This window comes from Plectropomus leopardus, chromosome 11 (genome assembly GCF_026936395.1).
Source record: "Plectropomus leopardus strain MGB_pleo_1.0 chromosome 11, ASM2693639v1, whole genome shotgun sequence".
Taxonomy (NCBI): Eukaryota; Metazoa; Chordata; class Actinopteri; order Perciformes; family Serranidae; genus Plectropomus; species Plectropomus leopardus.
The window spans coordinates 78,779-93,631 of NC_142186.1; the positions used below are offsets into that span (position 1 = coordinate 78,779).

At 43.1% G+C, this 14,853-nt stretch overlaps 1 protein-coding gene across 1 annotated transcript; it reads left to right on the plus strand.

Annotated features, from left to right (window-relative positions):
- The first annotated feature begins 11,303 nt into the window (after positions 1-11,303).
- Positions 11,304-14,823, plus strand: LOC148188170 (uncharacterized). The gene is made up of 3 exons (XM_088084918.1): positions 11,304-12,150; positions 13,308-13,506; positions 13,633-14,823. The coding sequence occupies exons 1-3, from the start codon at positions 12,128-12,130 to the stop codon at positions 13,810-13,812; spliced, it is 402 nt and encodes a 133-aa protein (XP_087941044.1). The 5' UTR covers positions 11,304-12,127; the 3' UTR covers positions 13,813-14,823.
- The last annotated feature ends 30 nt before the right edge of the window (positions 14,824-14,853 follow it).

Below are 14,853 nucleotides of genomic sequence, written 5' to 3' on the forward strand. Positions count from 1 at the left end.
TCAATGTTATTTGTTTTGATGCCATGTTGTTTGTTTGTTGTTGTTTGGTGTTCACTACCGTGGTCCTTAAGTCTGCGCTTAGTTCATCCCATGTAGAAACAACCACAGGTAGGTGAGGCGATGGACCACATGGATGGTGTTACAGTTAATGAAGTCTTTGTGTTGGTAGGTGTGGTTGTGATTGTCTGGGTGCGTATAATATTGTCGCTTTTGTAGGTGCCAATTGGTCTTTTGCGTCAAGATTCATTTTTTTTTTTTTTTTACCAGAAGGTAGCTGTGCACCAGTTTGTCTTGAAAACCTGGTTGAGAGTCTGATCACAGGAAAGTTTAAGGCACTGCATTTTCCCCAGGAGCTTTTTGCCACTCCTTGTCTTTGAGACCCTGGAGACTTACGGGCAGCGCAACAAACTACATCTGCCGCTCAAGTCCTTGGAAGAAGAATTCAAAGTGTCGCGAGCCAAAGAGATGATGCAGTACTGAGACTCCAGCAATCAAAAAGTGGCTGATATTGGAAGTCAGAATGGGGAGGAAGTGAAGGGCAGCAGACGCTGTGCGGCAAGCAGAGTCAAGACTGCATCACAACAGGCTTGTGGGAGTGGTGAGGAAGAGGTGAAGCTCGACTAGGATAATTTTTAACACCTCACATCAACACCACCAAAGAAATGGATAGGTGCCGCTTAGTCCAGGAGGAGGTGAGAGCAGCACTTTGAGGAAGAGGGAGCTTGCAGGATGGTTGGAATGAGACAACAGGAGGTGTGGACAAGATTGGAAAATGCGATTGGGAGGAAGGAGATGTGGGCCAGGCTGTGGATAGCTCAACCCCAGCGGATCGAGTTTCTTATACAGGTGGCGTACATTGTGCTTCCCAGTCCATCAAACCTTTACCTGTGAGGCAAAGTAGAGTCACCAGCATGCCTACTGTGCTCCAAGCATGGAACACTGGAACACATCCTGAGCAGCTGTTTAAAGACATTGTGGGGAGGGATGCTACTGATGGAGGCACAACCAGGGGCTGAAGGCAATTGCAGAAGTCATTAGCACAGGATAGGCCAAGCGTCACTGCCAATTCAAGCAGGCCATCACCTTTGTATGAGCTGGTGAGTAGGCAAGACCCACTGCAAAACCATCTGCAGGCATCTTGGCCTTAGCGAGCGACTGGAAGCTGCTGCTGGACCTCGAACAGCAACTGAAATTCCATTACCACATTTGTGAGCACCACCTTGAGACCAGACATTATTCTCATGTCTGAGTCCACCAGACAAGTGGTTCTGCAAGTACCTTGGAAAGACCGCTTGAAGGGGGCCTTTGAGAGGAAACTTGCCAAGTATGAGGGACTGATCAGCACTTGTCAACAAGCAGGAGAGCTAAGTGTTACCTGGTAGAGGATGGATGCAGGGGATTTGCAGCCAGATCCCTGTGCAGAGCCCTCAGCTCATTGGGCATTGAAGGGGAGAGGAGGAGAAGAGCAATCTGAAAAACCACCGAAGCAGCAGAGAAAGCCTCAAGATGGCTGTGGCTCAGAAGAGGAGAACCATGGGGTGCAAAGTAGCTAGCTTGCTATCTGGACACAAGCTGGGGTCATTATACGCCCTGGAGGAGGGCGTATAATGTGGAAGACCCAAAAACCCAATAATTTCAGGAACATCACTGAAGGTGTGTCCAGAAGCATCCGTAGACATACTTGCACAGTTATATGTTAAATCTAAATGTTTAAATGTTGAATCTAAATTTTCTATGTTGAATCTTCAATCTAAATGTTATATGTCATATCTAAAGATTAAGGTAAGGTAAGGTAACTTTATTTATATGGTATAGTAGTACAGGCACATGATAATGATGTTGGCATGACAACTCTGGCAGCTCCTTCATTCTGGACAGTGTAGAGGTTGTGAAGTATTATCCTAGTGTCAGCCTCCTGCTGTGTGGATTCCAGAGCAGGAACATCCATAACATACCCTTCTGTGAGACCAAGCTCTTTGTCTTTTCTTTGAGTCCACCACATGGAGGAGATAAGTTGGGCCAAGAAAAGGCTCCACTTGTTCATTCTCCCAACATTTCTCACAAAGGAAGCCCAGAAGGTTTGCTTTGTTTGCTGACAAATCATGTCAGTGCTGGCAAGTAATCACTCAACAGTAGGTTTTTGTATCACTCAGTGATGGTTCTAAATCTTTCACCTGTGTGAAAGACTGGTGTATTATAGTGGACATAGCATCAATAACTACTGCTGTCTTTTGTCATCTGGAGGCAGATCAGGGATGTCAGTCACTTCGGTCTCATCTTGCTGGATCTTCACTAGGCTTGCCTTGGAACCAGTTCTCATACTGCCATATTCCTGGAAGAGGGATGGGGGAAAGTCACTTCATTCTTGGTTGCTGTGAAGTCAACAATGTTGGGCTTTCCAGCACTGGCATTGATTTGTGTCATGCAGTCATGTATGGAAGAGCAGTAACTTCATTGCCTTTGCCAGTTGCAGATGTTTTCCCCCAAGACTTCTTTGGTTTTGTGTTTTGGGGCAATGTTTGTGTTGACTGTTCACTACACACACACACACACACACACACACACTCACACACACACACACACACACACACACATATATATATATATATATGTATATATATATGGTTGGTAAGGTAAGATCACCCTTTATTAGTCCCACTGTGGGGACATTTGCATAGTTACAGCAACCAGGAGTAAGCAGGATAAGTAGCAAAAGAACAATATAAATAGTAAAAAAAAAACAAAAACAAAAAAAAATTGGCTGGAGCCAATCCCAGCTGTCACTGAGCGGAAGGCGGGGTACACCCTGGACAGTTCGCCAGACCATCGCAGGGCCGACACATATAGACGAACAACCATACACACTCACAGTCTCACCCAAGGGCAATTTAGAGTCACCAATTAACCTGAGCTGCATGTCTTTGGACTGTGGGAAGAAGCCGGAGACCCCAGAGAGAACCCACGCAGACACGGGGAGAAAAATATTAATACACCAATTGCACATTGAGTTAGTTGCACTAGTGAAAAAAATACACTTCAGTACAAGTCCAGTTGGTGTGCTTGGTCTACTGAGAGCAGTGCGGGTTGTACAGTCTGACAGCAGTAGGATCTGAAGAAGAGGTTGCTCTTTAAAGTTAGCAGTTATATATATATATATATATATATATATATATATATATATATATATATATATATATATATATCCCTGTGGCGGCGGCGGTCGCCGAGGCGAAAACCCGGGCGTGGGAGGAGTTTGGCGAGGCCATGGAAAACGACTTCCGGACGGCTTCGAAGAGGTTCTGGACCACCATCAGGCGTCTCAGGAGGGGGAAGCGGTGCTCCATCAACACTGTGTATGGTGGCGACGGGGCGCTGCTGACCTCGACTCAGGACGTTGTGGATCGGTGGAAGGAATACTTTGAAGACCTCCTCAATCCCACCGACACGCCTTCCGTTGGGGAAGCAGGGCCTGGGGACTCGGGGGTGGGCTCCTCTATCTCTGGGGCTGAGGTTACCGAGGTGGTCAAAAAGCTCCTCGGTGGCAGGGCCCCGGGGGTGGACGAGGTCCGCCCGGAGTTCCTCAAGGCCCTGGATGTTGTGGGGCTGTCGTGGCTGACACGACTCTGCAACATTCCGTGGACATCGGGGGCAGTGCCCTTGGACTGGCAGACTGGGGTGGTGGTCCCTCTTTTCAAGAAGGGGGACCGGAGGGTGTGTTCCAACTACAGGGGGATCACACTCCTCAGCCTCCCCGGTAAGGTCTATTCGGGGGTACTAGAGAGGAGGGTCCGCCGGATAGTCGGACCCCGGATTCAGGAGGAGCAATGCGGTTTTCGCCCCGGTCGTGGAACTGTGGACCAGCTCTGGACCCTTGGCAGGATCCTTGAGGGTGTGTGGGAGTTTGCCCAACCAGTCCACATGTGCTTTGTGGACTTGGAGAAGGCATTCGACCGTGTCCCTCGGGGAGTCCTGTGGGAGGTTCTCCGGGAATATGGGGTTTCGGACTCCCTGATACGGGCTGTCCGTTCCCTGTATGACCGGTGCCAGAGCTTGGTCCGCATTGCCGGCAGTAAGTCGAACTCGTTTCCTGTGAGGGTTGGACTCCGCCAGGGCTGCTCTTTGTCACCGATTCTGTTCATAACTTTTATGGACAGAATTTCTAGGTGCAGTCAGGGTGTTGAGGGGGTCTGGTTTGGTGACCTCAGGATTGGGTCTCTGCTCTTTGCAGATGATGTGGTCCTGTTGGCTTCATCGGGCCGTGACCTTCAGCTCTCACTGGATCGGTTCGCAGCCGAGTGTGAAGCGGCTGAGATGAGAATCAGCACCTCCAAATCCGAGACCATGGTTCTCAGCCGGAAAAGGCTGGCGTGCCCCCTCCGGATCGGGGACGAAGTCCTGCCCCAAGTGGAGGAGTTTAAGTACCTTGGGGTCTTGTTCACGAGTGAGGGAAGGATGGAACGGGAGATCGACAGGCGGATCGGTGCAGCGTCTGCAGTAATGCGGACTCTGCACCGGTCTGTCGTGGTGAAGAGGGAGCTGAGCTGAAAGGCAAAGCTCTCAATTTACCGGTCGATCTTCGTTCCTACCCTCACCTATGGTCACGAGCTTTGGGTAGTGACCGAAAGAACAAGATCGCGGGTACAAGTGGCCGAAATGAGTTTCCTCCGTAGGGTGGCTGGGCTCTCCCTTAGAGATAGGGTGAGAAGCTCGGTCATCCGGGAGGAGCTCGGAGTAGAGCCACTGCTCCTCCGCGTGGCTCGGGCATCTAATTAGGATGCCTCCAGGATGCCTCCCTGGTGAGGTGTTCAGGGCACGTCCCACCAGTAGGAGGCCCCGTGGAAGACCCAGGACACGCTGGAGAGACTATGTCTCACAGCTGGCCTGGGAACGCCTCGGGGTCCCCCGGGAAGAGCTGGACGAAGTGGCTGGGGAGAGGGAAGTTTGGGTTTCCCTGCTGAGGCTGCTGCCCCCGCAACCCGACCCCGGATAACCGGAAGAAAATGGATGGATGGATGGATATATACACACACACACAGACATACAGCATATATATATATATACATATATTTATTTTTTTCTTGAGTTGTAAGCTGTAATAATAATTAATTAAAACAATACAGGCTTGAAATATTTCCATTTATGTGTAATGAATCTAGAATCTATGAAAGTTTCAGTTTTTGAATTAAAGTACAGAAAAAAATAACTTTATCACAATATGTTTTTGAGCAGCATCCTATACACACACACACACACACACACACACACACACACACACATATATATGTATATATGGTTGTAGGATCAATTTCTGTAGCTGGTAAGTCAGACAAACTTTATTTATAAAGCATTTTAATGAAATGACAAACCCTTCCAATTCAGTGAGCTGGAAGTGGATTCTACATTCAACCTTCGCTTAACACTTCTCTTTAACAATATTTAAGAACTTGCTCTGACGCCATGTTTTTGTGGGCTACGTATGACACTAGCTACAGGCTTTAAGAGCCAGGCAGGAGATGAACTGTGAGTGGTAAGCGGATGAGCACAGGCGGCAGCAGAGCAGAGACATAAAGCTGCAGTCCAGTCAGACAGTTTTCCAGCAGCCATCAGTTTGTAGCAGGATTTAGGATCACCTTTAAATTTAATTTCTTCTTAAACTACGTTTAAGAAAAATGACAATAAACCTACTTTGTTCCTTGTACCTTGTAGGCTACAAGAAGTCACAGAAACACCTAAATCCCATTATATCTGATTTATTAAAATATCATCAGACCCATGTGTGTTTGCACGCAATCTTCAATTGTTGTTGTTGTTAATCATGACATGCAGCCTATTAAAGTGCTCCAAGTGATCTGTGATTTATGTTCAAGGATCATCCTTCAATTTGCATAAATTCTCAAAAAAAGAAACATTTTCAAAAAAATATTTTTTTTTTAAAAAAGCCTTTTATTGTTAAGTCAACATGTAAACCAATCAGCTCGATCAGGTGACATCCGGGCTTTTACAGTCATTGAGAGCAACTGCAGTACCTGGCTCCAGAAACTGCAGCCACCTGAAATCATTGTTGCCTATGTGTGCATTACATTAGAGCAAGTCAGGATCAAGTCAGACAAAAATCTAAATGGCATGAACTTCAAAAGTTTTGGAGCACTTCAAGTTATGCAAAACAAGGAAGTATGTTAGCAGAAAAATATGCAAAGATGACACGGCAAGGCACGCAAGCAAGACGGTCATGACGCAGCATCTAAAACGAAAGCGAAAGTCTCAACAAAAAACGACGTTGTTATATGTTCTTACGATGTTCAGTTTTTTGTAAAGTAAGGAAACATAAGGGTATGTTGTAAAAACTCTCAACATTTAGTTTTTGAATTGTTTCATCTTTGATGTTGTAGTTATTCATTATTTATGATTTAATATTATTTTTATTTATTTTATGGATGTTTATTTACTGCACTTTAGCACTGTTTATTTGCTGCACTTTTAGCAGTGATGGGAGAAAAAAAGGCTTATTTTATTATTATTTCTATTTTTATTTCTTTAAATCGGATTAATTGATTAATTGATTATCAAAATAACTTTAGCTGCAGCCCTAGATAACATTAACATTTTATATCTAAGTTAAGGCTGGATATAACAGAAATTGAGTTGGCATAGCACAGCATAAAATGTATTTTTCTTAGAACTGAAGCTATTTTTATTCATTTCTCAACAGTTCAAAATGTCACTAAGGATCAGTCCTCTTAAAGATATCATCATGTTGGTTTGAAGATTGACAAAATGTGGAAACCGGAGATTAAGTTCATTAATGTAGTGAAAGGTAAAAGGTAAAATTGACTTCCTCTCAAATTCTTTTAACCTAACTAATTATTCATCTCTTTAAAAGAATACATTTAGAACCAGACTGGATTTAAAAAAAAAAAATTAAATGCAACTTTCTTGTTTCTAGAGCAGCAACAGTAAAACTTACTACAGCGACATCACTATATAAACACTCATATATTAGTAAAGATGAATCAAAAGGTCAGTAAAATAAATTCTATTTATGACATCACAATTCTGAGTGAAGTATAGAAAGAAAAGGAGACATGGACATCCATTGGTAACAGTCATCCTATAATTGACATGTCCTGTCCATCCTGTCTGTTCTTTTGCTGCAGCAGCTGTGCGGCTAAACGGCATATCCAGAAAGACACCAGTGCAGCCCTGAAGTTGCTTATGCTTATGTCTCTCCAGATGGAATTTGCCTTTGCAATAAGGAAGATGATGTATATGCAGTTTGTATAGAAGAGCTCAGCCCCTCACAGAAAGCAGGGGAGAAGCTGCAGTGTGATAATTATTTACACCAAAACAATAAAAAGTTTTGATGAAGTAACTTCCACTGAGAAGCTTATCAATAGTAAGCGGTTTTGGTGCCCAATCACTAAGAATTATTCTCTACTAAGGAACCATGGTTATCATTACAAAACTTCAGGGTAAAGTAAACTACTAAAATTAAATTACTTTACTACTAGTTGGCAGCTCATCTCAGTCATGCTGCCATTGAGTCGAATGAAATGCTCTTTGGACTGTGTGTTTTTTGATACATGTGGCCACAGATGAAATACCCATTGTAGTGAATAAAATGATTTGGTTTCTAGTTCAGATAGAAAATGTCTTCATTTTTTCTTACAGGATGTGGTGTATTCACCCTAGGCTCATTCTGCAAAGGGGATTTTGTAGCTGAATACAGGGTTGACTTGATCGATGATGCCAAAGCCCAGAAGAGAAGAAAAGTTTACCACTCCTCATGCACTGCATTTTTGTTTGCATTTAACATACTTTGTACACGTTGTTGAATTTGACATACAAGCTTGCACAATCAGTGTCTGCGATTTTATAATGTGATCCTGCAATGTTAATGAAATCAATAAAAATGTTTAAACATACGTAAATATAAACAAAAATCTTATATAAGACCAGGGGGATACTTTATTCTTATGTGAAAATGTTTTTTTTGTTTTTTTTCCAGTTTGTGTACCTAAAGTATTGATGCCTCCAGAGAAGACGGTTGAACACAGACATCCAGACAGATCCTAACCTGCATAGACATTGTCAGTCAGTCAGTCATTTTCTGTAACCGCTTGTCCTCATAAGGGTTCCAAGGGGGGCCGGAGCCAATCCTAGCTGTCATCGGGCAGAAGGCGGGGTACACCCTGGATAGGTCGCCAGACTATCGCAGGGCCAACACATATAGACAGACAACCATACACGCAAGGACATTTAAAACACTTTGGGGATAACTTTAAACATCTTTCCTCCAAAGTACCTTGAAGTACCATGTAATTACACAATAAGTTGCAGGCTGTATTAAATACTATGTTTGTACCTAGTTAAAAAAATACTTCTATAGGCACAGCTGTGCACAAGGTATTTTATACTATACTGGCACTCTCTGATGTCTGAAAGATTTTGAATTTATGTGCCTTTATGTTTTTTGAACATGTGCCTTTAAGTGTTTTTTAAGCTCTATGTAGATGCCCTGTACGAAGGAGGAAGTGAGTGGCCATATATATGGTCTGGTCTTGCACTGTTGCTAATAGCATTGTACTTGTGCATCGCTATCTGGCTAGGACAGTTTGCAGTGGGGTCACTGAGTTCCCCCAACCAGTTGCTGTTGGAGAAAATGGTCTCTGTCTGACAAAAAATGTACAATGCAAAACAGGCATTGATCATGGAATAATGACAAGAGTAATGAGGAAAAATATTTTTTAATTTTGGGTGGATGTGCAGGCACAATGTTTATCATCTTCAGCACCACTAAAAATGCACAAATCAGATACTGGCAATGTGTCAATAGATAGTGTGTCCCAAAGGTTAATTTATGTTGCAGCAAATGTTAAAAAGCACAATAAAAAAACCACACTCAAAGCACAAACTATATGACATAAAAACATACTACAACAGACTGTCATCCATTCATGCTTTAAACACTATAACACTATATGCTGTTTAAAGCATGTATGGAGACAGGAATAAAGGGATTTCTACACACACACACACACACACACACATATATAAATATAAATATAAATATATATATATATATATATAAAATACACACACATCTATATGTATATATATATATATATATATATATATATATATATATATATATATATATATATATATATATATATATATATATATATATATATATATATATATATATAGGCAACAGGTTAGGCGTAGGCCAAATGGTGAAAGCCTTTACTCAGAATTGAGGGGATGGGTACAGTCAGAGCAAATAACTGGTACTTTTTGAGCACCTACTTATTAATTAAGTCATTTCAAGATCTATATTGTACCCCCACTATATTTGCCTGTTTCACAAACTTTGGTGAAGGTTGCTGAACTGCAGATAATGGAGAGTGAAATTACGGACTCAGTGAAAGCTCTATAAAAACATGTTATCAGGGTTGTATCTAATTTGAATTTGGCGAGTTTTCTTTAGCTGGAAAGGTGCTGCTGTCCTTTTTTGCACAGTATGTCAGTAGTTGGATCAAATTTTAGGTGGTTGTCAAACATGGTGCCCACATATTTGTAACTGGTGACTATTTCCACTATCTGACGCTTGACAACAGTGCTCTGGGGAGCTGGAGCGAGTCACGTTAATCTATACATGTCTTTTGTTTTAGAGACATTAAGTTGTAAAAAAGCATCTCTGCACCAGTAAACAAAATCGCCACGACCAATTTTATCATCACAAAGAAGACTGACATTTATCATAATGGTCACAGCAGTCATTTGTGTTTAAGATATACGAAAGTGGTGAGAGGACGTAACCCTGAGGTGAGGTGGATGATGTTAGTACAGAGGACAATTTCCCATTTGATTTTTACTCTCAGTGTTCTGAGAAAATTCAGGACCCAGCCTACAATACCCAAGTTGAGGCTAAAATTGCTGACTAAACTCTCAACTAACAAATGTGGCTGAATAGTACTGAAAGCGCACAAAAAGTAAAAAATTTAAAAAAAAAGCAGCCTAGGGTGGTTCCTCCTGCCCTCCAAAGTGATGGTAGCAACTTGCATGCCCCTCTTAGTCTTAACTGAAAAAGGTCCAGGAGGCCATCAGTTTTAACTCTCTCTTGAAAAGTTTTTCAAATGACTTCATAACAAAGGAGGTTAAGGCAATAGGCCTAAAGTCACCCTGAGATTTGGGGTGGCTGCCCTTAGCAACAATCACTACGACAGACTTCTTCCGTGAAGATGGCACCCTCTGTTGAGAAAGTGACAGATAAAAAATGTAGCTGAAAATAGGACCTAGTTGCTCTGCATATACAGTAAGCAGACAGCTACATATATTATCTGGGCCTGAACGTAGGTCTGAAACTCTTGAAACAACTTACTACATGTTGCTCATCAAAGGAGAGGTTGTTGGGAGGAACTGACGTGAGAGTGTTTTTAAACGCTCAAAATGTTTAACACTAAAATCATGCACATCAAGTCTATAAAAAAAATTATTAAAATCCTGTGCCAACTGCACTGCAAATTTGAAATTGCAAATTTAACACCCTCGGAGTTGAAATTAACACTTACCCAGGGTTTATATGGGAACCACTGATTTAGTGTTAAAATAAAACTTTGATACACTGAGCTCCTTTTTCTGTCTCTTGCTCCCTCACTCTGCAAGCGCTTACATCTTTTTACTGCATTACACTAACTCACTAACTTGCCTCTCAGGAGCTTTCATTGTCCCTTGTTTCAAAGTTTTCCCAGATCTTGGCTGCGCCCAGATTGTGGTAATGGCTGTGCTGATGCTGTGACCCTGACTTTGGCTGTGCTCGTGCTGTGGCTGCACTGATGCTCGCCTTGATTGTGGTCTTGGTTGTGCTGTTGCTGTGGTCCTGTCAGAAGCTGTGTCTGTGTTGTGGATTTGGTTGCGCACATGCCGTGATCCAGCTCGATGCAACCTTCTACTGCCATTATTATGAGTCATGCCTCCACTATCAATGTACGTGAATCTTATCAACACCTACAATATTTGCACGTAACATCACAGAGAGTGCATTTAGTAATTTCACATCTGTCAATGATATGCTATTGTTCCCATTATTGCTGTGCTTCTCTCCCCCTCTCTCCCTCTCCTTTTTGTCATGGTGTCTAAGGGCATGTCATATGCTGTAAAGCCCTCTGAGGCAAACTGTGTTTTATGATAATAAGGTTTATAAATAAAATTGAATTGTATTGAAAAAACATTTAACACTATGACAGTATTACCTAACATACTCATATAGCGTAAAATATTACACCAAAATGGATGACAAAGAACACTAAGTCAGTGTTCAAAATTCACTCATTAGAGACACGCATGGAGTAACTGGTCGACACTGAACCAGTTATCATGTAACACTTACAGGTGTCAATTTAATTTTTAATTTATGCTTAACTAGTGTTGATTATACTACTCATGCAGAGTGCATGGTTCATTGAGATTAACACAAGTAAGAGATAAAATGTAAATTTTTTAGTGTAACCATCACACTTCCCATGTGCAATAATCACTCCAAAAAGTACTTGAATGAAAAAAATGAAATGTGAGCAAGAGCTCTACAAAAGTAGTCTCCATTTCGGATACAAAAGGATCTACAAATGTGTGTGCTCAGAAACTTGAACTTAGCTCTCAGCTTTTATCCCTGAATGTGGCTCTTTGTCATTAGGTTTTCTTTTTTGTGCCAGTACAACTCATGTAGACTGAGCACAAGATGAGCAAAGGGGAACCTATAACGTCGTGCTAAAATTGCAAAAGGTGCATTTTGCCGTGATCTGCAAATATTACAAGAATACATTGTTTATGAACTTGGCTCTTAGCTCCTGTTAATGACTTGGCTCTCAATTCCTTCACCTTTGGACTTTCTTTTATGGTGTCAACATCAATGCTATAGACTGTTTTGAAAAAGGTGGAACCGGGTCCAAAATACAACCAGGTTTCAATCCCTACAGCAGTCTGTGTTACATTTCCCATTTATCACATACTGTGGGCTGGTAAATGCCTTGTGAAGCAACTAGATGGTCCATGGCCTGAGCTGCACTGATCTTCTGCATTTTCTTCTTCATAGGCTTAGGTGGAAGGATATGTAGGAGCAGCAGGAAAGATGCCACATTGCTGTCCCACTCTGTAAGACAAAAAAAAACACATTTTGTTTTATTTGAATCACATTTTTTCCTTCTCCGAAATTTTATTTCTGGCCATTAAACCTACCGCCCAGGAAGCCCTCAGGCTTTCTGGGTTAAAGTACAATTGTGCTCGATGTATCTGTGTATGACATGATGCATTGAAAATATATAATTTGTCCTTTATTTAAATACGTGGGTGGTCCTCTACAGATACATCATTTTACTGATTCCTGGCAGACTTCAGTAAACACTGGAGTACTGGAGTGGTAGTCAGGCTCTCTGCTTCTCTGATCATTTTCCTTTATTGGTTGAATGCCACTTCTCAAGCAGTTTGGCAGCTGTTTGTTGTCCAAAGAGGAGGCTAAAATCTTGAGGTATCTGCAGCAACAGAGAAATGAAAGAACATTTTTGGTTCTTCTGGGTTCTATCTCATGTTAGCTAATAGCTACAAATTGTGGTTACAGGAAAGGATACCAATACTTACCAGCCCATTAGTGTCCAGTAGCCTTAGAAACACTGAGAGTACATTGTGCGATTCCTCAGGACTGTGGATGAGACGCTGTTTATACTCAAATGTTTTCTTCATTTTCTGCATGATGATTTCTTTGTCACTGGCATGGTTCATCATGGATATAGCCTCTCCTACAACAATCTTCATCCAGCTGACCACTAATCTGAGGAAACTTCCTCTCCTGTCTTGGACCACCTCCTCCGTCTGTCTGCTTTTTGGGTTCTTTGAATGCAAGTTTTGCCTTTCTCTGAATTGTCTTGAGCCTTCTTCTTCTTCTCATTTCAGCATTTCCATTTCTTTTAGGGGCAGCAAATCAACCTCTTCCATCTCTCCCTATTCTTTGCATCTTCTTCTCTGACTCCAACTATCTGCATGTCCTCTCCCAGCACATCCATAAATCTCTTTGGTCTTCCTCTTTTCCTCCTGCCTGGCAGCTCCATCTCTAACATCCTTCTCCCAATATGTCCACTGTCCCTCCTCTGCACATGTCCAAACCATCTCAGTATGACCTCTCTAACTTTGTCTCCAAAACGTCCTCCTTCCTGCCCTGGATCGAATACACCCACAACTCTCTCTCCTGCTTGGCCACGGGTATGTTGCCTTTCATGATGTGTTTTGGTTTTCAACCCCCTTTGTTTCCTGTCCAGTAGGAGGCAGTGGCGGTACCTGCAGTGGGTGACCATCTGCAGCAGATCAGGGTGGTGTGGAGGACGGTACATGCGGCTCTTACCCACTTCGCCAAGAGGAAGTGCTTGGTTGATCTCCATCGCTCTCCAGCCTCCTACTATCGCCTGGGGCAAAGGGTTTGGCTCTCCTCTTGTGACCTTCCCCTCCAGACAGAGTCACGTAAGCTCTCTTCCCATTTTGTTGGTCCGTTTGAGATCATCAAGATCATAAATCCTTCTGCTGCCAAGTTGAAGCTGCCTTCTTCCATAAATATACACCCTACTTTCCACGTGTCCACTTCTCAAGCCTGTCTCCTCCAGTGACCTCAGCCTTCCAGTCCCTCCCCCTCCATTCCCCTGGCTCGTCGACAGTCACCCGGGCTTCTCCGTCTTCAGCATCCTGGATCCGTGTCCGGGTCCTCCAGTACCTTGTGGATTGGGAGGGTTACGGTCCGGAGGAGCACGCATGGGTGTCTTGGGGACTTAGTCTGGATGGGGACCTCCTTTGGGACTTTTTCCAGTTGCACCTCCATAAGCCCGGTAGGCCGCCGGGGTACTGTGGCGATCTATGTGTTGGATTGAATGTTTTGTGGCTCTCTTTGCCTGCATGCCTTTTGTGTGTCTCCCTCTGTGCCACTGTGTTGCAGGAGCTGGGCGTGGCTTCCGGGTGCTGGAACTGTCACAGGGTGAAATGAACTACTTTAGTCATAGCCACTATGGTTTGTGTGTATTGATATTTGTTTGGATGTGTGTATTTTGCTCCCCTTTTTAATGTGTGTTTTTTTGGTAGAGGTGGAGCAGTTTTTTCTCATTGCATGAACTAAACCTTGTGGACATTGACTTGTATAGTCCACCCCTTGTCACCTCCTTCGTTTCCCTGTGATTGGTAGTCAGTTAAGACAGCGGGTATAAAACAGCTGGGGATCATCAGGTCGAGCTCTCTCTCTCTCTGGGCGTGCCAACCTGTGAGTCGGGCGATCAGCTACTCTGGCGAGGTGGACGAGACGGCGTGCTGCTGCTGGGCTGTGCTGCGCCATGCTGTGACGAGACGCTGCTGCTGCTGTGATACTGTGATGAGCCAGATATCTCGATAAGTAAAGGAACGAAAACCCGCCTGATCTATGTAGCGTGTGTGAGTGGGCTGCTAACTGTTGTGGTGCCCATCAGTAATTGTGACTTGATTGTTGCAGCGATACGGATTGACGACGAGCGGAGAGACGGAAGCAGCGCAGAGACAAGAACAGCTGACAGCCTACACGCCGACGCCGGACCACGCCCCCTGCCACCGAACACTCACTGCTAACGGACTGAGTATAAAAAACTCTTGATGGACTAGACAGGAAGAAATGAGACGTTCAAGGACTGTAGTACTTTTTAATCTCTTTTAATATTTTGTTAACTTAGCTACTTAATAACCTCTGCTCTGCTGACTTTTAGTAACTAAAACCCCTTGTTTTAAACCTTGTCTTTTTAAATAAATTATAGAATTTGAACCTTCCTTTTGTGTCTGTGTTGGTGTGGCCCGGGG